The following is a 24,021-nucleotide window of genomic DNA, read 5'->3' as shown; positions in this document are numbered from 1 at the left end:
TATAAAATTATGAGGTAATTTCATGAGCTAACTGTGTATACGCACACGTTATACAAAAAAATGAATGTAATAAAGTCTAAACAGTTATTTTGTTGATTATTTCTTTTGTGATATTAGCTTTAAGCATAACTCACCTGATTGAAATATTCAATTTGTGAATCAGAGAATGAGAGTTATATATAAGTTAGCTCCTCGCTAGCTAGCTAGCTTTAGGCTAGTATAGCTAGCTTTAAATTAGCTAACCTAGCTAACAGAGCACTAACAGCCGACGGCGTTATCTTAAGTCTTACGATACGAATTATTTTCACAATCTTTGCGTTAAAGCTACTTTTTTATCATTAGTTAAAATGTATATGTGACTGCAAATTGAGCACTTGTAATTTACATAGAACATACATAGTAAAGCTCTTGTAACCATTAATGTTAGCTGTCGATTTCAGTTTTGCTTCCGCAGATCCGTTATTTTTTCGTTGCCGTTAGCATCCAGCCTCACCAGCAGCGGGACAGCCTGACCTCGGTAAAGCTATAAAAAGGGTTAGTAAGATTATAAAGTGGCCTTAAACCTAAAAGAAATGCAGTAAAGACTTTAAAGCACGCAGTTATGACAACTGTAATACCGCTTAATCGTTGCTTAAATGAACAAACTCAGCCCCAATCTGGTTGTTAGCTACATTAGCTAACTTAGTTGCTCCTTAAGGTTAACGCTGTCTTTCACAGGTTTTGCAAATGTCTTACTGGATCTGCTGCAACTCCTGCTTCCTTCCCCCGAGTGCTGACCGAAAACTGGCTGTAACAACGTGTGGTCATGTCGTCTGTGGTGTCTGTTATCACGAAGGTAGGTTAGTCAAGCAGCAAACGTGCTCTTCACCTGCACCAGGCCTGCTGCTCCACTCGGGTCAAAGCGTGAACAAACAGGGACATCTGTTGGACCTGAAGTGACATTACAGAGTTTAAGAGTTCAAAGACCAGATGTGAGGCAGGGACAGAGTGAACTGTTGGTTGTTGATCAGTGTTATATTAGAAAAGGGACTGTGGAAACCCAGATCCGTTTAGCAGCTTCTTATAATACCCTTAAATTAAATAAGAGTGAAATTACACCATTCATTACCAGGTATAGGACCTCTTCAGGAGGATACTTGATGCCACTTTGGGAATCGGTGGTCATATTCATAGCCCACAGGTCTGTCAGGAGTTCCACTGTATTTGAATCCACTAGACCAAGAGGTTACACCTAATTCAGATCTCAGGTGTAAACGCTTTGAAAACCCACTTTTGTTCAGCGAATGCATTTGATTCAGTTTGTGCACATCTTGGAAACACTATACATTTTATTTTCTTGCTTTGTTATTTTAGCTCTATATCATTGAAACTTTTCTTTCAGGCAAACCAGGCAAGTGTTTGATATGTAACGCCACATGCCAAGTGTCACCCCTCTCTGACAAAGTAAGCATCTTTCTTCACATTCAACAGCATCCTCTGGTGGCTAAGTGACTGTCTGCACGAGCTGACGTTAAACTTTATAACTTCGGAAAGAGACTCATATCGTCTGTACGATGCTGTTGTTGTTAAAGTCACATGTAATGTCTTTGTTTCAGAGCAGCTCAGAGGTGAAGGCTTTGTTTTCCGACATCAACGCTGTGGCAACCAAACACTTCACGGAAATCAGCAAAGTTTGGTTATTTTCTTGCTTCACATCATAAAACAGTCTTATTAACTGTTTTAATGTCTGCAACAGCCTCTTAACTACAGCAAGATGATTTGCTCAGATAGCTGTTTCCAGAGTTGTATAGGCAGCATATTAGTGGAAACTTTACATAGCATGGCCTCTTTCCTTTTCTCAGGTGATAATGTTTCAGGCAAGGCATCAAAAGAGACTGTTGACACACTATCAGCAAAGGGTAAGAGACATATGTCTTGCTTCTCCTCATTTGGCAGTAATCGTCATTATATTTTTGTAGCTATTGCTGCTTTTTATAAATTACAGAATGAGAAACTAGAAGAAGCATTTGTCAAGATGAAGCAAGAAGCGCAGCAGATGACAAAGTAAGTTCATGTAAATTATACTGCAGTTTCTAAAAAGATAAGTCCTTCTTTTCATTTTTATTTTTTCTCTTTTAAAAGGAAGATAAATGAACAGAGTGTCTACATCACAAAGCTCGAAAACTCTCTCCAGAGGTAAATCATAAAACAGAGTTATCATAGATAGTCTAATGTTATTAAAAAAAAACAGTATATCCTGATATTCTAAAAAAATCAGTTGTCATTTTACAATATTTCTCATGTGTAACAGTTTAATTGTTATCCAAGAGTTAAGGCCTCTTTAAATAAATAGTTATTCAAAATGTTTGTTGGGTAATCAGTTTCCTGGTGCTTGTAAATTTGACCTGTAGCTGGCGAGTGTTGCTACTTTAACAGGCACTGTGCTGGATAATTAGCCAGTCTTTCAGTTTTTAAATGTTTTACAAACTATCCTGAATTTTATTGAACTATCTGGCTGAGCATTTTAGTTTCCCATTCTGTATTATTTTTATCATCTTTCATTTAAACTCAATTCATACATCAAGTGTTAGATGTTGTACAACATAGTCATGGCTCAGTGATTATAATACCTGCGAAATAAAATAACTTCCAAATACTAAATGAGGATCTTTAGAGGCAGTAAGATGGTGACTTGTTGAATTGGCAGCATGTTAGCATATAAATGTATTTACAAGCACCTGGCTGTTACGCCTCACCTCACACCAGGTGTCACTCCTGGCCTGTTAAAGTCAGGGATGAATGAGTTTAAAGTCAAGATATATAAGAAAGTAAGCCATTCGCTTACTCGTTAGGACTGCTATGGCTGTTTTGTTTGCACTGATTAACCTTGTTGTTGTTGCTCCTCTCCAAAGGGTCAAAGGTTCATCAATGCCTCAGATGAACCACAGCAATTCCCACACTCCTCATGGACATAATTCAGGTAAACAAATAGGTAGACAAATAGTGACACTGAACTCAAGTGTTAAAACTCTGACCACCTTAAGTAGTAGAAACATACAATACCAAACACCTATCCTTGTAGTGATAAGGAAATGCACAACCAGGCAAGACCAAGGCCAGAGAATGATCATCGAACTTGACTATCTCAGTGTTTCACCTCTAAACAGTCTCATGTCTCTTAGTGATTCATAGAATACACATCTCGATGTTACTACGTTACTGTTTCTTGTTTTGTTTTTCCATTCAGTTTTACAAATCCCATATAACTCCCCCATCTCACGACATTCATCAACCACCAACGTGTGAGTATTGCTCCAGTCTGATGTCTCACTGTATTTCTTCATACTGTATCATTAACCTTCTCGCTGTCTGGTCTGATAAGATCTTCTCACCATCTCAGTATGTTTCTTTGAAATCTACCATTATTTGCCTCTCATTTTGCCTCAGACCTCATACGAGATAGAAGGAATATAAGAGGTATTTCACAGTGTAAACAAGCTATATCCTCGGCTCAGCCCCGGTGTCTTATGTTAGCTTTAGCTGTATAGCTTTGCCCTGCCCTGTGGCTATCTACACACACACACCTGTAAAAGCTAAGCTTTGCTTGGGTTTAGTCAGGAATCCCTATTGGGTTTCCTAGACAACGTTGACACAGGATTAATTGGCTGCCAAAATGAAATAGTGCAAATATTATTTTATCCTCTGAGACTTCTTCTACTGATTGGACGCAGTATAAATGACAGACAGAGGATATTAACCTCAGTTTCAGTACTACAGCCTGTCTGCGGAGTGAATTAACTTTGTTAAGTGTGTTAACTGTGAATTTAAAAAATGATAACTTGCTAAATTGAGATTGATAGAGATGCATAATGTCCTTTAATAACTTATACTCTATTGACACATGATATATTAATATATATCTGCAAATTGAATCAGTAAATAGGCTTCACACTCCCACTGAAAAGATGCGGCAGCATTTCACAGAAAATATCTCACTTGACTTTTTATGAAAAGTTAAAGCACCATTGTTGCACTCATCCAACTTAACCCAACCAGAATAGCAAAATCTAAATGTGCTCTTCTGTCTGGCAGAGCTGAAAATATGGAGGTGGATGAAAGGAGTCTGTTCAGAAAAGTAAGTTCCAGTATTTTACCTAAAGATGATGTGTTGAACATTTCATCTAGGGTAGGGTTTCACTAGGGTTGTACTATATACTGTATATATTTAATTTTGACATTTAATTTATTGTATCAGCACATGGAGAAGAAAGTTGCTGACAAAACAAGCAAATATAAAAAAGTAATTCCCTCTGTTTCCCTCTGTTCCTCTGTTTTTTAGCCCAACTCTGTCCCCAGACTGTCATTAATCAGTCCTCCACAAGATGGACGAATGGGTATGTGCATTGCTCTACTGTGCCTGTTGTGAAACTTCAGATTTTTATATTATATATTATAATTATTATATAATTTTTATTTTATATATTATATTATAACTGTACAAAATTCAGCTGATCACTTTAGATCTGCCTCTCTGTAATTTATTTCTCTACATCAGTGCACAAAGCATTAAAAAGTGAATTTGGGGTTAGTGGTAGACACCCTCCTTGATAATAGTACATATAAGCATGGTACTAATGGCCAATGTAATGATACCTAGGATATGATGTAATTAAGCTGCCACACTGATGCCGACATAATTGCACTGCATTTGACAAAACAATCTTGCAACCTAACCTTGCCTGGAGGTTACAGACACCCACAGTTGACCACCCATAGTGATTAAATCAGTGTCATCTGATGTTATGCTTAGGATTGAACCTGCTTAGTTCCCCCTCTTTGATAGTGCAACTTAATCTCTTAAGGGATTTTACATTTTGTTGTGGCAGATAAATTAAGAACAGAGTCCTGAAATGCTATTAGGATGCTCAATTCATTTTTTTATTACTAGATAAGTGTTGCATAAGCCATTTATTATAGTGCTCTCTGTAGGAAACAGTAAAATGCTGTGGTTGTTTTACTTTTGTACAAGTTTGAAGTGAAAATTGTAAGATAGTAATTGCTATAAGAGATGACTCACCCATTTATCTTGTCTTCCTGGAGATTTTTCCAAACCAAACTTGTAACAAGCTCATATGATGGATTACAATTATCCTAACACATCATATGTATTTTTCAAAACCTAATATGATATTATATCTGTAAGACCCGTGTAAAGGATTAAACATGAATTTATTGTGTGTCATGTTTAGGCATCATCCCTCACAGATCCTCTAACCAAAACACCCTGACCAACCACTCAACATGCTCAGCAACAGTCAGGTAATTTTATAGAGTATAAACATAATAACATTAGGAATATTTGTCCCATTATGAATTAATTTGTGTTTCATTGCTTAAGGTAACAAAACCATTTAAAGGACAAGTCTGTTGATTCTTAGTTTTACTTATTGTTAACAAATCTCATTAAAAGTCATCTACTGCAGCTTTCCAAACAACAATTCATAGCTAAATCCTTAATTATCCTTTCACCTCTGTGCCATAAAGCTTTGTTGTCATTAGAAACACATCACTAAGTTGTTTTTCTAATTAATTGCATTTGATTAAATGTTCCTTCCTCGCAAAGAACATAGCTATACATACATGTACGAACACTAAGATGTAAGCCAAAGCTGAACATACTCCAGTTTGATTAACATTAGCTAAAAACAACATTGATCAGCTGTTGTAAGCAATTATTTAAAACACTTTTTTAAATGGTTTAGTGAAATTAGAAAGTGCTGAAAGACAGACTAAGAGTTGGTTTAGGTATTTTAATGGTATTTATTGCCAATCGCAAATCTGTATCACCAACCTTGTGTTTAGCTATTTTATTAAAGATAAGATAAACATTATTAATCGTTTTAATTAAACCAGAAACAGCAAAAGAGATTAGGAATAATCTGACATATGACTATTGATGGTCAATGAACAATGCTTACAACATATCTGATTATGCTGTTACTAATTACACCTGTTCTGTTCGTTCATTTTCCTTTTCTCCCTCAGTCGACTTCAGAGAGCACCAGTGACCCCAGATTTATCATATGGCCACAGCACCGGATGGAAATCTCCTGTCTTCAGACCTCCTCCCTCCTTTAGACACTCCATGTCCTCTCTGGTCTGTCCTCCTCCTTAACAAAAGCACACACATTTACCCTGCACTTACGTGACACCTCACCAGCAGCAGAGAGGTGTTTATATTTATCACAACCTGTTTGTATGATGACTTTTAATGAGCCTGGATTCACCACAGTCATGGTCATTTGTACTGAACATTGATTAAAAAACTGTTGTTGAACTGAAAAATGATCAGTCTCACAGTCAATTAAACCAGTAGTAATGCCATGTTTCACTTTTTGTTTTTTCTGACATCAGTTTAATTCAGAATAATCTCAAGGCTATGTTACTTTACATAGTTTAACAAATCCTCCTTGAACAAACATAAGGCGACAATGCAGAGAAAACTTCCTTTAATCATGAAACCATAGTAGAACCAGGCTCAGGGTGGGCGTCCATCTGCCTTGACAGGTTGAGGTAATTGTACCGTGAAGAGAGAAAAGGCAGGTTGGTCGTTCAACTAACTGAACACTGGTAACATAAATCTCACAGTCTGGGCATACAGGTAAATATTGCTAATAATTCTGGTGAACTATGCCTCTGCTGGTGGCATGTAGTTAAAGGTCAGGTTCCTCAGTGGAGTCAATGGTGAAAGTGAATTACTGTCAGTAATCTGGCAGAGACATCTACAAGTCTCAACTCAGCGAGCATTACAAGCTTTTAGCCAAAGGCACAATTTGATGTGATGCTCACTCTGCTGTACCAGCACCTGTTCAATTTAAAAAGATAAACTGGGATTACGTCTATGAAGAAAATGTCCATTTACTGGATTCTACAAGACTAGACTAAAATTTTGACAGACACATGGAACACCAACATTAAGAAGCCTCTAGGCCACAATATGGTTAACTGCCCCCCACTAGAGTTTCCGGACTCCTGGCCGACTGCATGTAACCTCAGTAAGTTGACTTGTGAGTTCACATTCAAAACCTGTTACAAAACAGCTGCAAGTGAAAGCACAAAAAAAATTGTAGCCATATAGAAACATGATATCACCTGAAGTCATCACAGGAGAGAAAAGCTAATGCAGTGAAGCGGGTGGTGAGGACGGCGCGATGTGTTCAGACAGGTCGATTCTCTCTTTGTCGACCGGCGTTTTTGCTTCTATTGTCCCAGGATGTCAAGGTGGTGAATGGTGTCTATTGAAGAGGGCTCAGGTGTGACTATGTGTGTGTGTTCTGGGTCTGTGCACGCTATGTTTAGGCACTTACTACCGTGTGTGTGTGTGTGTGTGTGTGTGTGAAGTTTGAGTATTGTACAGAGTCAGTAGGCCTGATCCTCCTCTGCGCCCCAATGGGATTTGAAGTCGTTTCCTGTTTTTTAAGGTCCACTTAGAGAGAAATGACTCCCCAGGGCAGAGTAAGCTGTCATGGTGTCCCACACTGACACAGAGAAGACTAAATCAGAATAATCTCTCCCTCATGCACACACACACACACACACACCACTATTGTAAAAATGTACATGTTGTACTACTTCAATCCCATTTCTGAACACTTTCCTCTTGCATTAAGACATCTCCCTTTCTCCCTGTGTCTTGCACACACACACCTCTGCATGGCTCCAGGCTGTACAAATGAGCCCTGCCACTTCAGAGAGCTAAAGAAAACTATTCTGATGTCACTGGTAATTATTCAGCAGCATGTTCCCACAGCTTGTCCACCCCTCCCTCTTACTCTCGCTCTCAGTCTCTCCCGTTCTATCTCCATTTTTCTGTGTGTGTCAGAGAAGCTTCTCAGTTAATCTGATCCAGATTTCACACTTTGTCACTCAGTATTTCTGTCTTGTACCTTTGGTGCTGTAAGTGTAATCCCCTTTAGGCAAGACACGACATGAACTAAATGATTTCACACCCAAGCTATTTGTCTTTCAGAGTTGCACAGAAACTGTTCATGTTTTAGTCTACAGTATATCCCTTCACTTTCACAGTTTAGCATTTAGGCTAAAAAATGAAGAAGAACTAATGGAGATGTTGCACAACAAAGTAACAGCTATGAATAAAAATGTATGTAAGTTTAAACTAAATTATTATGATGTGAGAATTTGAAGCCTATCCTGCTCTTCTACTATCAACCATTGGGTGTTTTAAAGCTACATACCTCAGCTACACCATGTGTTCTTCATGTAGATTAACACATTTTTATGGTTTGGAGCTCTGCAACCTTCACATTGTGACTCCTGACCCCTCAACTGTGTAGCCAGATAAATCGGTCGGCTTTGTTTAACAAGAGATAAAAGAAGTATAGAAAAATATCTGCTCCCCTAAAGAATTGTTTTTTATTTTCTGTCCAAGGGACATTAGAGTTTTGTTTAACTGCTTAAAGTTTATACCCAACCTGTAAGGATGATTATGGCAATGAGGGTATGCAAGGCTTGCCTCTTAGAGGTCATTAAGAGGTTGGGAGCCACTGGTGCAGAACATCCAGATGTGTTATTTCCAGACTTTCAGTGTATGTAAAGCACAATGACTTTCTCTTTTCCAACTTTTCTTAGTCCTAACAACCACACAGGCCCCTTAATGGTTGTACTGCTGAGACAAAATCATATTTTAAACCAGCCACAAACAGACAAAAGACTTAATTTTTGTTAGTTCAGCAATTATATAATCTTATAATCAAATGCTTAAGAGGCGGGTTATTGGCAGCTTTTCATAGTCTTATTATTGTAGGGTCTGAATTCTGAATTGCTCATACTGTACCTCTGACTAATAACTCCATCTAATGACATTCCCATCAGCCTGAGCTATAGTTTGCATTAAGTGCTAATGGATAAACGTTGATATAATAAACTGGGTAAACATTATACCTGCTAAACGTCATTAACTTTTAGCACCAAAGTGTGTCACACAGTGAGTTAGTGTGTGAAATATGTGAATACGCTGGTTCATCTTATTTTCATCATGTTCATAAAAAAAAGTTCATTGATCAGCCTGTAGATGGCACTATAGTCTATCCCAGTCTTGTAATCAGGGCATCATGATAGCTCCAGTATGCATTCCTCTACTGTGTGTGAAGGTCTTTGGACCACAGCTGCCTCTGATAAGGATCTTCAGGATCAGGAAGGGATGCACAGGAGGTCACACACACACACACACACACACACACACACACACACACACACACACACACACACACACACACACACACACACACACACACACACACACACACATCTATTCACATCTGCTGCTTTTGAAGTAAGCGAAAAGGACGACATCGATGAATTGTTGGTCACACACAAACGCACAACCACAAGCAGTTTTGTTGCATTGTAGCTGAAGGTTTATGAGTCAAAGAAGAACAGGCGAAGACGGGTGACCTTAAGCACTTGGATATTCTTTTTTATTACACACTGGCACATGTGAAAGCAGACTGTTGCCTATGAAGGGGCTCATCCTCTTCCAACTGTCCCATGCATGCCTGCCTGATGTCAGCACGACTGTGGAAAGGTTCCTTTCCTGTCACACACACACACACACACACACACACACTACTTTATCACACACCAACTTGCCTTGCTGTGTTGCTACTTTCTCAAACAAATACACACACTCCCGCTTGAATAACACGCACTGACTCTGACTCTCTTTCCTCTCCTTTTCTTCTTTACACACACACATACACACTTGGCAGGATGTACAGGGAGAAAAAAGGGGCCGAAAGACAACACCGAGATTAGGAGGCTTTTGTCACGGCTCTGTGGCAGACTTTAAAGTTCTTGGCTCCCTTCCCCGCTGCCAGATTTCTTTCTTTTCTCACCCTGTCTGTCCACATCCCTCTCTTTTCACGGGGGGAAGGTAAACATTTGGTACAGAGAGACAGAGAAAGGGAGTAAGGGTGGGAGGGACTGTTGGGTGGAAGAAGGATGGAAGTCGCCTGTTGCCCCCATTTAGCCTCTTTTTTGTGTTTTTGTTTTCTGAGATTTAATGGCGGCTTTGTGGCTGTGTGGAGGATGAGTAGGGAGCGGGAGAGGTATGCAAACAGAACAGCGCTTCAATGCCAGCCAGGTGTTTGTGCTGTTCCCATTTGTGTGTGTGGATGTGTGTGAAATGCATTTGTCTCTTTGTGTATGTGCATCTGTGTGCAAACTGTAATATGTAACTGTGCACACATGTTGCACATCCACCGTACTAAACTCTGTCGATCTCATTTCCAGGTGAGTGTGTGCATGTCTAAGTATAATTTTAGTGACGATGAGGAGATGTGTGTATATTTTTCCCCCCCAGGTGCATACATGTGAGCCCTTCATGGTCATTGACTCCATTCACCTGAGCGCTCCTTTCACAATGAAAAGGCAGTTGCCGGTAAAAAGCTCTTTGGACAGCTTCTCTTCATCACCAGCCACAGCTGTTGTTGACTTAAGCTCACAGGAATCTCCTCCATGGGCTCACACCCTTTTTACCAGCCAACCACAAAACAGCAGAAGGTCCTGAAAGACGTCAAGGTCTAAAGGACTAAACATTTGCTCTGGTGATGGACAAGATTTGTGCAGGCTATCGAGGATGAAGGTCCGCAGCACAGAAGAGAGTCCTGTCATTGTGTTGGCTTAGTAGCTTATTCTGTTAAATGTATTATCACTGATGGGAGCAGCTTTCTTCATTTAGCTGCTGTTAAACAATCATTAAACAACCTTTAAAAGCTGTTTTAATGGTTGGTCAGACTGTGAATAATAACCTAACAAAACTGCTGTGTGATTTTTAAGTTAAATACACAAACAACACCTGTGTGATTAAGATATTTGACATTATGTACATGCAAAACAAGTTTTTGCTCTTTCCATACCAAACGTTCATTACAGTATTTGTCTTAACTAAAGTAAATATATGTTTCATTATTAAAACATTAGAAGCTTCTCAAAAAAATATAAGCGAATAATTAAGATGTGTATTTGCCTGATGTAACTTTTTCACAACGACTTTGAAGGTATTGAATAGTTAAGCTTTTCTGGATGTGGAGCTACTATAAAAAAAATAAAGAAAGGTATCAGGTCCAGCAGTGTTTTCCTCCTCTTGTTCTTCTCCCTCTTATTCGACACTTACTCCTCACTGAGCTTCTCTGTGTTTTCTTGTCTCTTCTCACAAGTGCAGAGCAGAGATGAGCTCAGTGCGTCTATCAGCAGCTCCGCTCTGTGTCATCCTCCTCCTCACTGCTTTCCCTCCTCTGTCTGTCCTCCCCCATCATCCTCACCCTAACTCTTCAAGTCAATCAAATTCACAGAAGATAACCGTGAACAGAAAAAAGCAGGAAATGGCTAATCTCTGAGATAAAAGAAGAAGGAGAGCTGAATGTCAAGGACGGAAAGAACCCAGGAGAGACGAAATCATGCAGAGTGCACTACATCTTTCATTTCACGTAATCTGTTACGTATTCATTACTAGTGAAGCTGAACAGGATTTGTAAATCCATGAGTGAAAATGTCAAAACCACAGCTTCCTGTGAGGTATTACACTTATTATACACTTCATATTTTCATTGTTTTGTTTTTCTCAGCTTTTTCTTTCTTTCTACTACACGTCAAATATCCCCTCAACGTCTGGCTCAGTTTTTAACTTTCCAAAAAGTTATGAAACACTTATCTTATTATGTGTATCAATAATCCTAAAGGTATTCAGTGATGAGGGAAAACTGTACATGAGTAAGTCCAATTCTAAATGTAAAATCAAATCAAATCCAAATACAGGACATGGGTGGATATTTTGCTGTCCTTTGCTTTATAGCACTTAATGAACAGAATGTTTTTTAACCTAAACGTCCATCATTTTATTTGAAAGATGATCAAATTTAAACACAGAATTTAACATGATAGTAATGAAATCATCAGTTGAAAAAAATTCAGTTTCCATCAGGCAACACATGATTTAGCAGGTTGATCCTTTACAGCTATTTACTGTAACTGTCAATGTGATGCATTATATTCCTATATTGTTTGAAAGATTTAGGTGAGCAGCTAAAACAGCAGTGGAAATTATGTATGAAGTAAAAACTGCACTAGTCAGTATCACAGTATAATATTATTAATATTTAATTGACTATGTGTTGTAAAATCAGTCAGTCATGGAGGCAAAGCTGCAAAAGTAGAAGAACAAAGCAGTTTGTAGAGCGCACTTGTTGAACTTGGGCTTTTAATCACCAAACACACCACATCAGACCTGTGTTGACTGTTTGCACTCAGCTGCATCAGCTCAAACCCCATGACACTGCAAGATATTTCTAAAAGACAATGGGAATAACCACTTATATGTGTGTTTTTTCATTCTGTTCTCACTTCGGTGCCCACTTTCTGGCAATGCCCCACATTTTCAACAGCCTTTTCTTTCATCATCCTCCTCTGCTCAAATGAGTCAGAGAGATGCTGGGCCTTCACACCCTCCAACTGCACGCAATGCTTGTCCATCTGTCATCTCTCCAGACAGACAAGCTGACAGATAAAACAGTGGCTGCAGCTCGCACAATTCAAGGGCTACAACTATTTAGAGGACATTCACTTAAAGACAGTGCCATAGTAGTGTGTTGTATTGTACTGTGTCTACGTGTGAGAGAGACAGAGGAGTGAGAAACAGATCCTGGAAATGAAAAATGAACCAGACAATGTCAGATAGGTTTTACTTTTTTTAATGGCACCAATAACATGATTACAATAGGAGACGAAAAAAAAAAATTAAATGACGATAGACTGTACAAGATTGTCGATACAAAGATTATCGATAAAATTTTGTATATTCTGTCAGCATGTATAAATACAGTATCTTACAAAGACATGAACATGGTACTTGTTACATAGCTTAAATCATGATAACACAAACTATACTCATGCAGTATAATGCCCAATTATATGAAAAAACAAACAGGTTTTAAGAAAATAAATTAGACACTCTTTCTTTCTGAGACAATTCAGCATTTAAAATGTTTTGTGGCCAATGTGTTACAAGAGCTAACGTATGGTCCAAAGCATTCTTACTAAATTATCTAACATTTCCTCTAATTCCCACACTACATGTCATACATACTAGTGGTAAGTGCACATATACAGTCTGTTTAATGGCAGTACATTAGCTTTGACACAAAACCTTAACATAGGAAATGAGACTGAAAACTGACAATTTCACTGGAAAAAAACAGTTTGACAAATTTTCACCCTTCCACCATGGGAAGAAACACAATCTTATTGTAAAATAACACACAGAAGAAAAGAAAAACATCAACTCAACAGCACAAATGCAATTTTTCAGATGTTCTTTTCATTTAAAAATGTTGCAGCAGAGGCACATAAACATGCCTCAGTTTGAAACTGTACCACATTTATTTTGATACGTGCTTATTCTTTGTTGTTCTAATGCACTTACATTTCAATATGCACTTTTTTTATGTACAAAAATATATAAGAATCTGTTGGAAAGACTATTATAGAAATATATGGTCACAGGATGTCTGTTATGAGATGCACATATTGATTATTATCCTTAAATAGGTCATTTTGCATAAGTGTACACGTGTGGCTCATCTCTGAGGGCTGCATGTTTGATAGGCTGAAGTTCATCATTCAGAGTATGAAATAATACAAAACACATCACAGGTTAGAAAATTAAATCACCAAAAGGGATTTAAACTATATAAAGTAACACACTGGAGTCTTGGTTCGTATTAATTTCAAAGTTCAGTTCTGCAGGTCCACTCGTTTTTTCTGGACAAACATAAGTGGATAATATAAAAATGGGTGCATATGATTTATTCATAAAAATATTTCTTTACCTTTTCCTACTTGAGTTTAGAGTTATATGTGCAAAAATACAGGCAGAGCAACCACGTGTATCTAAAATTTACCAGCTTCACATTTATGATTACTTTAAGCAGTTTTTATATAGTGGTTGGATTTATACATGAGAGCTGAGTGCTGAGGGTTTGCTGTGTTTGGTTGTAGTGTGACTGAGATCAAACTAAATTAATTTATCAATGTGCTACACCAGGAGCGCTGACAACATTAATGCAAGGACGAAAAGAATGAATAACAGTCAAACCAAATAAACAAAGATCAGTTTGTTTCTAAGCACAAGATGAAAATCCAGCATGTTACTGTAAAACAGGTGATTGTTACAGGTGATGTTGATGCTTCACTAGTCCCAGCTGTAACAGAAATCATTAGATTTGTGAATTTAATGCTTGTGAAAGTACATTTTTATGGGCTTAAAATACTTTTTCATTACAATTACTGGATTTTTGTGAAATCCCTCACACTGTTCTTGCTATATTAGGGTCTTAAATTCACAAACACAACATTACCACTTTGGAACATGACCTCTGCTTTAAATCCCCTCTCACCAGCTTGAGCTTTCATTGACTATCAAAACAGGTTGTTCTGAGATCACTTCTATAGTGCAGTGATTGTGATTGGTAACAGCTGCTGATGAAAGTCCTGCAAGCTCACACAGGCGTTTCGAGTTTGGCTAATTAGACCTCTGCTCAGGATGAAGCCAAGAGGCACAATACTGGGAAATTTACCAAACACAATGCATTAATGAAAATAATGGGCTCTACTTATTCCACCCTATAGGATGTGAGAGTGAAATATTAAGTAGATGATCCTTAATGGAGGCCTAATCAGCCAAAAGGGCTAAAAACACCTGTAGAGGTTTAACATCATTTTGTGTGTGGGGGTATTAGCATGGCACTAAATTAACAACACATGTAAATGCATTTAAGAAATGTGTAGATCCCATTGTTTAAAGCATTTAAACATTTAAAATTAGTGGTAAATCTGCAGGCAATTTAATCAAAGCAGAATGAAATGTCTCGGACGTACTGTATCGTTGAATGTACTATTTATTCTACTGCGTTGAATGTAATTCATTGGGATTGTCCATCACTAAGGATGTCTCATACATTTGTAGTTAGTCAGAGGGTACTGCTGTAGTGCTCAACATCACTTTATGCAGAATATATGGCTCTAAATTGTTATTATAAAATACTGATATTTGACTAAATGTTATGGTGCACCCACCATCTTGTTGTTTTATGATCAATTACGTCATTACAAATTTCTCTTTATAATGAAACGAGAGATAACAGATGAGTAGTTTGAGCCTTGTAACAAATTGTGTGTGGAGAACAGACCATGCCCAAACCCTCTTTAGTTATCCTCCATATACCCTGACTTCAAGAAGAAGAGTCGATGACTTTTATAAGCCTATAGGATGAAGTCATTTTCTTTTGAGCCCATTAAATCTCACGACATATTGACAAGATCACAATCCAACACGAAAACAATCCAATGATCCAACAGTGATCCGTAAAGTCTGGAAACAATTCTTAGAAGGCACCATTTTAGGCAGAGGTATAGTTGAAGACCCATTTGTGCTCTTGGCTGAAAAGTTTGACCAAATGCCTTGATGAGAACTTTTCTCCGTCACTCGTCTCTCTTCTAAAGTCAGTGAGCAACAAACAAAGCTGAACCAGAGATGATGGAAACAGGAAACGCCACCATTCTCCAGGAAATGAGCCAGAACACGAGTAATCTGAACAACTCGAACTATTACTTATTACTGACTGCAAATCTCGTTTTCACACCTTAGCTACCTAACCTTGAAAATGAATCGGCTGAAGGAGATCCAAGCTGTAATTCAGTTTGACATCAGCTCTTGTTCACACAGCAGCCAGTTAGCAGCTAGACATTTATCAGAACAGGCAAAAGCAAAGACCAGCAGCCCTCATGTTTGTCGGGCAAGTGCATACAGCAGAGTTCGTCTTGATTTATGGTTCCTATGGCTCAGTTGGGCTGATGCCTGAGATTTACTTTGATATTAAGCTATTACATTACACACATGCTATAATGTTTTCTGCAGGATGAAGTGGAGTTTTAAATGCCATATAATCATATTATACTGTACAGTCCAAGTAGCTATACTGGGAGTCTTGTAGTTTAACCGAGCTGTATTTGTTCTCTGTTGGTTCAGATGAGGAAAGAAGAGATTTTATATAACAAAAGGCTTGACTAAAAGATATTATGGGATTCTCCTTGTGTGTATTTCAATGGACTGGCTCCTCTATTAGCTAAAAATAAAGATATTTCTTTACATTCTTCATTATTTGTGTCTTGATTAAGTCCATTTCCACACAACATGTATCTGCAGCAGTCCATGAAAGAGCTGCGTGACCCCGTGTCTTTGGGATCTTGCATGTGGCTTTCCTTGTCCTGTGCTTTGCACGTCAGCAGCTTGTGTGGACTGTTGTGTCTGAGTCTGACTGCACAATGTTCATGTTAGAGTTGAATGTGAAAACATCCGCGCTCAACGCCAGCCTCACTGCTAACACTGGAAATGAATGTGCTGGTGTTGGTGCACTTTCCCGTCCACGTGTGAATGCGTGTGTGTGTGAATGTCCGTGTAGATCTTTGGGTAGACCTTCGGAGCCAGTCCAGCACCTCCTTGAGCCAGAAGCAGCTGCTGATGGGCAATGTAGTCCTCGTATGAAAGACAATCCTTATCCCCGTTGGCCAGCTGAGGAGCCAGCACTGGGCAGGCTCGGTCACGACTGGCCACAGGTAGACGCTGAGCAGCGGGAAGAGCGGAGGAGGAAGACGAGGAAGATGAGGAGCAGGTGCGTTTTGACTGGCAGAACCAGAGGAGGGCGGTGCCTAAGATGAAGGCAACACCTGCAGGTATTCCAATAATGACGGGCCAGGGGAGGCTTGGGGACGTTGGAATGGGGACAGTGTTGGTTTGGGGCTTTTGATCTGTGAAAGAACACGAACGAGCACAAAATGTTAATACTCACGTAAAGTGGAAGTACCTAAAACAAGTACATATAAGAAAATCTATAACTATAATAATAATTTGAATAATTGCCAAAAACAGACAAACTAACAGTCTAACACTTCATTTTCTGTCGACAGACTCTTCTTCCTCTGACCTGGTAGCACAGTCAGGTAGGCACTCCTGAAGCTGTAGCCCATAGTGTTAGCCCCCAGGCAGATGTACATGCCAGCATCTTCTTCTTTGGCTCTGGTTATCAGCAGCTTGTTGAGGTAAGATCCATCAGGACGTGACCAAACCTCTCCTGTAGGCAGGACCACGAAGCGGTGGTCTCCAACCTGTGCAAGACCGAACAAGGAATAATCGTCTTTATCAGACATGAAGCATAAACGTTTTCTTAAATGTAACTTTGTCAGACTTTGCAAATTTAATATGAAACCACTAAAGCAGTTCATACGTGTACCTCAATGGTGGAGTTAAATTTGTTCTCATCACCAGGTTCAACTCTTTTAAGCCACTGGATAACTGGCTTCACGTCGCTGCGGACTTTACACTGGAAAGATGTGGTCCCCCCGTAGTCCACGGTGGTGTTGACAGGGTGGGTTCCAGTTAGAATAGGTTTAGAGTTGGTACGCTCTGCAGAACATACAAGAAATCAAGTCAACAAAGTGTGAATAGATTGTTGTGTGCTGTGAAAAATGATTAAAATCAGGGGGATAATAGTGTGCACTCTTAATTCAATTTATTTGAACTGCATAAACCTTAAAAACGAACACATTGGCCCTGAGGGCGTCTAATATGGTTCGAAAGCATCACCACATCCTCCCTCTCCAGTCTTTTCTTTTATTAGTATCTATTAATTCCATCTCACAGGTATGACCTCACTGTAGGAACAAATCCGTCATCATTTTAGAATTGTTGGCTACAAAAAGCATTTTAATCGGCCTTTGTAATAAACCTAAATCCTAAATCTAAATTCCAAGACAACTGATAACAGTATGAGGTCATTACTTTGAAGTTTGGCCTGGTTTTTCTTGAGGGTTACTGTGTCTTCAATAAGTGTCATTTTATCAGCTGCAAAAAATCTCGGCAAACAGCAGAGACAGTTTTATTTTGTCAAGTAGACATGAATAAGAGTAAATGCATTAGGTGTATTATCATCTAAACAATTATATGTAGATGTAATTGACTGATAATTATGTGCTACCATGAAGGTTTAAAATTCACACTAACTAACTGAAATGATAGACATTGCTGGTAAAACAAGCTTAAACCTACTGGACACTCCTTTATTTAAGAATGATGTTCCTGTTCTTCTGTACTTGAGAATCTCTTTTTCTGTGGAGAACATATGTTTTCTAAGCCCTTTAGTGCATTTTTGTCCTGAACTTACTTTCTCTAGTTTTCTGTCTAACAGCTGTGATAGACTGACAGTTGACAGAAAATCTACTGATGAAAAATCACATTTGACAAAGGCGAGCAGTGGTTTGATTTAGCTCCTCTGTGTATGTGCGCATGTGTCTTTCAGGAAAAACTACAGCTGTACTTTAATGTACCGCAGATGTAGCGAGTAAAACGAGAATCGAGAGAGCCAGTCTGAGCCTCTCGACAGAGCTATAACACACAGGAACACACTGTTCAGAACACACACACCAAACAGCTCAACATTAAATCATCCAGCGTCAAAACAGCGTTTGCAGCTTTCCAACACGGTCTAATACATCAAAAACACAACGCACAAAAACACTTGCTGATTCCAAGAGTAAAAGTTTTTTAGACTAAATGTGCAGCTGATTCACCAAATTGAAAAAGATAAAACACACTTCACACACAACCAACCAATGATCCTACTGTATATTAAACTCACGTATGACTTCCACTTTGTAGGTGGCGTTGATCTCTCCTGCTTTGTTGGACACATGGCAGGTGTACTTCCCACTGTGCTCTGGCGTCAGGTTCTTTAGACTTAGAGTCCACTTCTTCTTCTTCCCTTCTCCACCTCCTCCTCCTCCAGCTCCACTATCCTCGTCCACCAGCGGCCGACTGTCCTTTAACCAGACGATATCAGGGCGAGGGTTACCACTCGCCGTACACTTCAGACGCACGGAGCTGCCCACTGGACGAGCAATGACGCGCTTCCTCATCTTTGCAGGCTGCGTGAAACGTGGACGTACTGTGAAGAGGAAGAGGAGAAAAAGTTGACACTGTAGTTAGTGAGAGATCGAGTACAGTCAAATATAAACTTGAAAAAAAAAAAAAGAAATAAAATCCAGTTTCTCTCAGTTACAGATGGGACTAAAGGACAGAAAAGGAAAAGAGAGAACAGAGAAAGTTATTAGTAGAGATCGGGGGTTTAAAGGGCAGTTTTATATTTACAAGCAGTGTTCTGTTTTTCAGTCCAGCGAAAGGAGAATAGATTAGGAGAGCTTGTGGAATTCATCAGATTCTTATGAGACACTTTTATTAGACACAAGAAACAATCAAAGCTAATATCTGAGGAAGCTGTGACACACGGAGACGGTTCAGAAATGTTTCAAGCCTCCTGTGTTTCAGTTTATATTAGTTTTCTACTCCCAGAGACTATTGCTATTGCAGAGGCAGCATTTTGAAGAAGTTACTTTAATTTAGTTTTTTTAATTTACTCTTACATTCTGTTTAGAAACTCCCTTTAAAGAAAACTTTTCATTTTTTAAAAATCTTTATTCATGTGACAAAAGTACAATAAAAACTGTCAAGGGTCGCGGGGCTGCTAGAGCCTATCCCAGCTGTCATTGGGTTAGAGGCAGGGTAAACAACTGGACAGGTCGTCAGTCCAAAGTGTGGGGCCAGCTGTACAGCTGTATAATCACACCGACACTGCATCTCGTCTTTGTTTTTAAGAGTAGTGTGTTCTTGTTTCTTTGTTGATAAAACTAACATTTTATTGGTTAAACTCTTATTTATGCTTATTTATGACATACTCCACAAGTTTTCAGCACTGGTGCATAAAGTTTCATTATGCACCATGAAATCATCTTTTGAAGTTCTAGAAATTAGCATCTACACACACAAGTAGTCAATATTTATGTCTGGTGGAAAAAGGCTTCTGTTTTTCCTTGTTACAATTTACATGTGTTTCCATGAAAGTTTCTAAACAAACAACAAAAAAAAAACATATTAAAAGCACATGGGATAATCTCATAATCTCAATTTTAAATATGGAACTTATTCACGTTCAGGTTCTCACTACTTTTATTGGGCTTAAAGCTTTACTTTTTGATAAAGTTTACAGTTAGAGCCCCAAGACCAAACAGACTATTTTCCCCAAGTGAGAATGCATTTGACCTGGACTATCTTCTTCTCTGCTGCATGTGGGAACAAGCACCTGTACATTTCCAGTGTCCTGTTACTGGTCCTACCGACCTGTCCAGTGTTTTGCCTGCTGCTTGTTGTTGTTTTTCTTTAGTGACTTGTTCTTGCTTTGTCTCTCCACTTTCTACTAACCCCCTAGTGATCGAGGCAGCTGGCCACCCATGCTGAGCCTGGTTCTACTGAAGGTCCCTTCCATTAAACAGTTCCTCCTCTCCACTGTCACCTGTTGCTTGCTTAAGTGCAATTGGTTGTGTTTTCTATATAATTCTTAGTTGTACTGTTATATTCTGAAAGGTCTTAAACCTCACAGTGTTCTTCGAGGCGACTTTTGTTATGAATTTATTTCACTTAATTGGATTGAATTGAACTTGTTTGCTTTTGCAGTTTAAGGAGCTTTGGACATACTTAGGTTATACTTAGGCAGCTTTCTCTTGGTATATGCAGCCTAATTCGCTGTAATAAACTGTAATGTTTGAGGAAAAAAATTGAATTACTGTACTTCCTCTTCCCTCTGACAAAGACAACTTCCTCACAAGAAGACACACAAACCCATGCGTATACACACACCAGATCGCTTATTTTCCACTAATCCAGCACTTGTGGTCCTAAGATTGTATGTCTCTCTTAAAACATTTGACTTAGAGTAAAACCCACTAATCAGCTTTTTAACATCACTGTAAATATGTGGTTATGAGTGCATAGCTGTGCACAAGTCATAAAAAGTCAGACAGTGATTTAGCATCACACCAAACAACCATTTGGCCATGAAAATCCTGTCCTACAAAATATTAAAAATAGCCAGTTCACTTCATACATCTATTCAAATATCCACATGCCTATCCACACAGTTGCATGACTAAACCCCATCTAGCATTAAAATACACATATTCCTCCTTACAGATAAATAAAAACGGTCAGACACTAACCCATCTATTTACACACATAACAATCAGTAAGCAGTAAAAACACATCAAAGCATTAAAAAAGATATCCAGTAGGGAGGAAGGAGAGGAAATCATTCACAGGAGCACTTGATTTTATGGCCCTCATGTTCTAGCCACAGCAGATAGCCATCAACCGGGGCGATAAATCACCCTAAAACTACTGCAGTTGCATCGCTTTCCTCGGACACAGTTATTATTCTAGCTCTGGGTAAATAAACAAGGGGGAAAGTTATGTGACGGGTTTGCCCACTCAAATCCAGAGATTTCACTGCAGCCACATTACTCAGCGGAATACAGTTCTCTACTTCAGGATGGCAGGATGACAAAACAAACATACCCGAAAGGCTTTTAAGTCTCGCCTTTGTCCCCCCTGAGTCTGAGAAAAGCTACTGGACTAAATTTGAACTGTGACCAGACAATGTCAACAGAGCTAACAGAGAGTGAGGAAAGTAGAGTCGGACATAGAGGACTTGGAAGACAGTAATTAATATCTGCAATGTTTGATGGGTATTCAAATACACAGAATGGATAGGATATACAGAGGGTACAAGAAGAGCAAAGGACAAAAGAGAGATAAGAAGCAAGGGCAAAGCAAGAAAGAGGCCAATGCTGAGAAGGAAGAGGGGAGAACATGAGAACCAGAGCATGCAAAAGGGCAGGCTTGTTCTGGGTCTCAGGGGCCACTTCAACGCCACACTTCACAGTGTAAAAATACTACTGACCCCTTTGACTGAGTGCCTTTGATGAGACAGTTTACACGAGAGAAAGCCTTACCACGTCCAACATGGATTTCAGACTATTAGAGATTAAGGTGGTGTGTGTTTTGGCTCATCTTGACTTGAGTACTTTGGGATAGGACTTGTGTAAGGTAAGGAATTAAGGGATTATCATTCTCATTGGTTTAAAAATAAAATTTTGATTATTATTATAGAATTTTAGATTATGGCTTTTTGCAGACTTTAAATGCAGAGTGTTAAATGATAAAATTGATGCCACTCGTGTCTGTGAGTTAAGTATGGAGCTTGAGTCAGGAGGCAGTTAGCCTAGCTTAGCATAAAGATGGGAAGCAGAGGTAAATTGAGCTTTTTCCATAATTAAGGAATTGCCAGTGTAATTATTGCATACACTCACTGGCCACTTTATTGGGTACATCTGTACAATTTACAAGGTTATAATTTCTCAGTTGTTGTTGAAACTGTCTCAGTCTCTTCCATCCCTAACCAATGAACTGAGAGTGTTATCGACCTCATCCTTTGTGACTTGATAAATAAGGAAATAAGCACATTATTTAAAATGTTGAACTGCTCCTTTAAGACTAAAGCTTTGATACATTTACACATTGAACATTCATCAATAAAGTGAAATACAGGCTTTAAAAGTTTTTAAATGAGAAAGAGCTGTGACTCAAGCGGCCTTGGTCACATAAATAAGGAGGTTGTTGGCTGAAGTTGGTCTTCGTCAAATCAGTGAGTGTCTGTTTGATCTCAGAGAAATAAATGACGTGAAAGAGCAAATGAGAAAACCTTCGATGACATTAAAGTGTATGTGTGCAGGACAAGTAGTTAGATAAAAGGATAACAACAAGCAAAGAAAGACGGGTTTAGTTGGAGATCCAGGGAGACTTAGAAGGGGGGGAAAGGAAGGAATGTGTCCCTCCAAATGACACCTCACAAATAGACTGCCCTCCACTCTGTCAGAGCCAATTATCTGTGCAAACAACCACCCAGACGTGAGCCTGTGTGTGGGCATTTACCGCGTCCCCTCTGACAATTTGCAAGGTGTTTATTGTACTGCTACTGTACTTTTGAAACGTTACACAATCTCTGCTATCTCAGTTACTTTTAGTCTTTCTATTTACTTCCAAAGGTTAATGCATCTATATATGGTTACCCAGTTTCCCAGCCAGCTCTGGGACATGTTCGGAGTCTCCGTTGGCTGTTCCTGCTCCACCTCTTGAACTGGAGTCATCTGGTGAGGGAGACAGAAAGACAAGAAGCATCATTAATGAACTGACGACTCCTGAATAGTTGAGTGAGTAATACACTATACAAAGAGTTGTGATGCAGCAAACTCCGACCATCAGACACATAAATATTATGTACTTTGAATTACCAGTACTGAGCAGTCAAAATTAAGACATGATTGAGGTTGTTCATTTGTTGCTCCAGTGTGACTGAAATAAATATAAGCACAAACACACTGTATTCAGTGATTCAAAATTCAAAGTGTTAACTGCACAGTGAGGAAAACTTTAATGTAATTTAATTACTAAACTGTAATTAAACATTATCATTTATACATTTTATCCAAATATACAACATTATTAAAGGTATAAACTGGCTAATAAATAAAAATAAGTATATATAATAAGTATACAGACTATTTGCACTGTATCTGTGAGGTAAATGTGCAATTCTGACACAATTATGCTGCAAAACAGAATTAGAACAGAATTAACAGAATTAAAATTAACATGTGCTCTGAGGCCTCAGCGATGTTTTATATAATGTACCTAAATTCAAGACATAGTAAGAGCTTGTGGTTTAGTGTTTATAACATAACACACCAGTAAAAGTAGGTTTGAACTTCATTGTAGATCTGATGACAGTTACAGTAAGAAGGAAAAACAACTAAACAGCCTTGGACCACCTGTATAAAACACACAAGAGTGTGTACCTAATTGTAAATGGATTTGTTTATCATGCATGTTGTACACAGATCTGTGCGTGAATTCTTTAGGACCACCTGAAAGCTCAGAGTGTTTAATGCAGCGCCAAATGTCTTTAAAGCATCACTATTTGGACAATGGAATAAAAGACGCATTCGAAATGCAAATGCAAGGCATAA

General features: G+C 38.7%; 2 protein-coding genes across 2 annotated transcripts in view; one reads left to right on the top strand and one right to left on the bottom strand.

The window, feature by feature from the left end:
- Nucleotides 1–313: 313 nt before the first annotated feature.
- LOC113160965 (probable E3 SUMO-protein ligase RNF212) lies at nt 314–6,307 on the top strand. Its single transcript, XM_026358430.1, has 13 exons — nt 314–534; nt 718–835; nt 1,382–1,443; nt 1,596–1,670; nt 1,842–1,898; nt 1,985–2,043; nt 2,122–2,175; nt 2,892–2,959; nt 3,227–3,281; nt 4,072–4,114; nt 4,319–4,373; nt 5,229–5,298; nt 6,025–6,307. Exons 2-13 carry the CDS (start codon nt 727–729, stop codon nt 6,152–6,154), a joined length of 837 nt encoding a protein of 278 aa, XP_026214215.1. The 5' UTR covers nt 314–534; nt 718–726; the 3' UTR covers nt 6,155–6,307.
- A 6,423-nt stretch (nt 6,308–12,730) lies between these two features.
- fgfrl1a (fibroblast growth factor receptor like 1a) overlaps nt 12,731–24,021 on the bottom strand; it is a 50,984-nt gene continuing 39,693 nt past the window's right edge. The window contains exons 4-8 of the mRNA XM_026357895.1: nt 23,065–23,142; nt 18,747–19,052; nt 17,343–17,515; nt 17,037–17,217; nt 12,731–16,860 (exon numbers count right to left, since the gene is read on the bottom strand). Coding sequence (XP_026213680.1) covers nt 16,433–16,860; nt 17,037–17,217; nt 17,343–17,515; nt 18,747–19,052; nt 23,065–23,142 — 1,166 coding nt within the window. The 3' untranslated portion in view covers nt 12,731–16,432. The remainder of the gene's footprint in view (nt 16,861–17,036; nt 17,218–17,342; nt 17,516–18,746; nt 19,053–23,064; nt 23,143–24,021) is intronic.

Source organism: Anabas testudineus, chromosome 10 (genome assembly GCF_900324465.2).
Source record: "Anabas testudineus chromosome 10, fAnaTes1.2, whole genome shotgun sequence".
Classification (NCBI taxonomy): Eukaryota; Metazoa; Chordata; class Actinopteri; order Anabantiformes; family Anabantidae; genus Anabas; species Anabas testudineus.
This window is presented reverse-complemented; position numbering and strand designations above follow the sequence as displayed.

Excerpts from the sequence above, each read along its gene's own strand:
- LOC113160965 (XM_026358430.1), top strand. The coding sequence starts at position 727 with ATGTCTTACTGGATCTGCTGCAACTCCTGCTTCCTTCCCCCGAGTGCT. Across the intron at positions 2,176-2,891 it reads CTCGAAAACTCTCTCCAGAG|GGTCAAAGGTTCATCAATGC; the intron begins GTAAATCATAAA and ends TCCTCTCCAAAG. Across the intron at positions 4,115-4,318 it reads AAAGGAGTCTGTTCAGAAAA|CCCAACTCTGTCCCCAGACT; the intron begins GTAAGTTCCAGT and ends TCTGTTTTTTAG.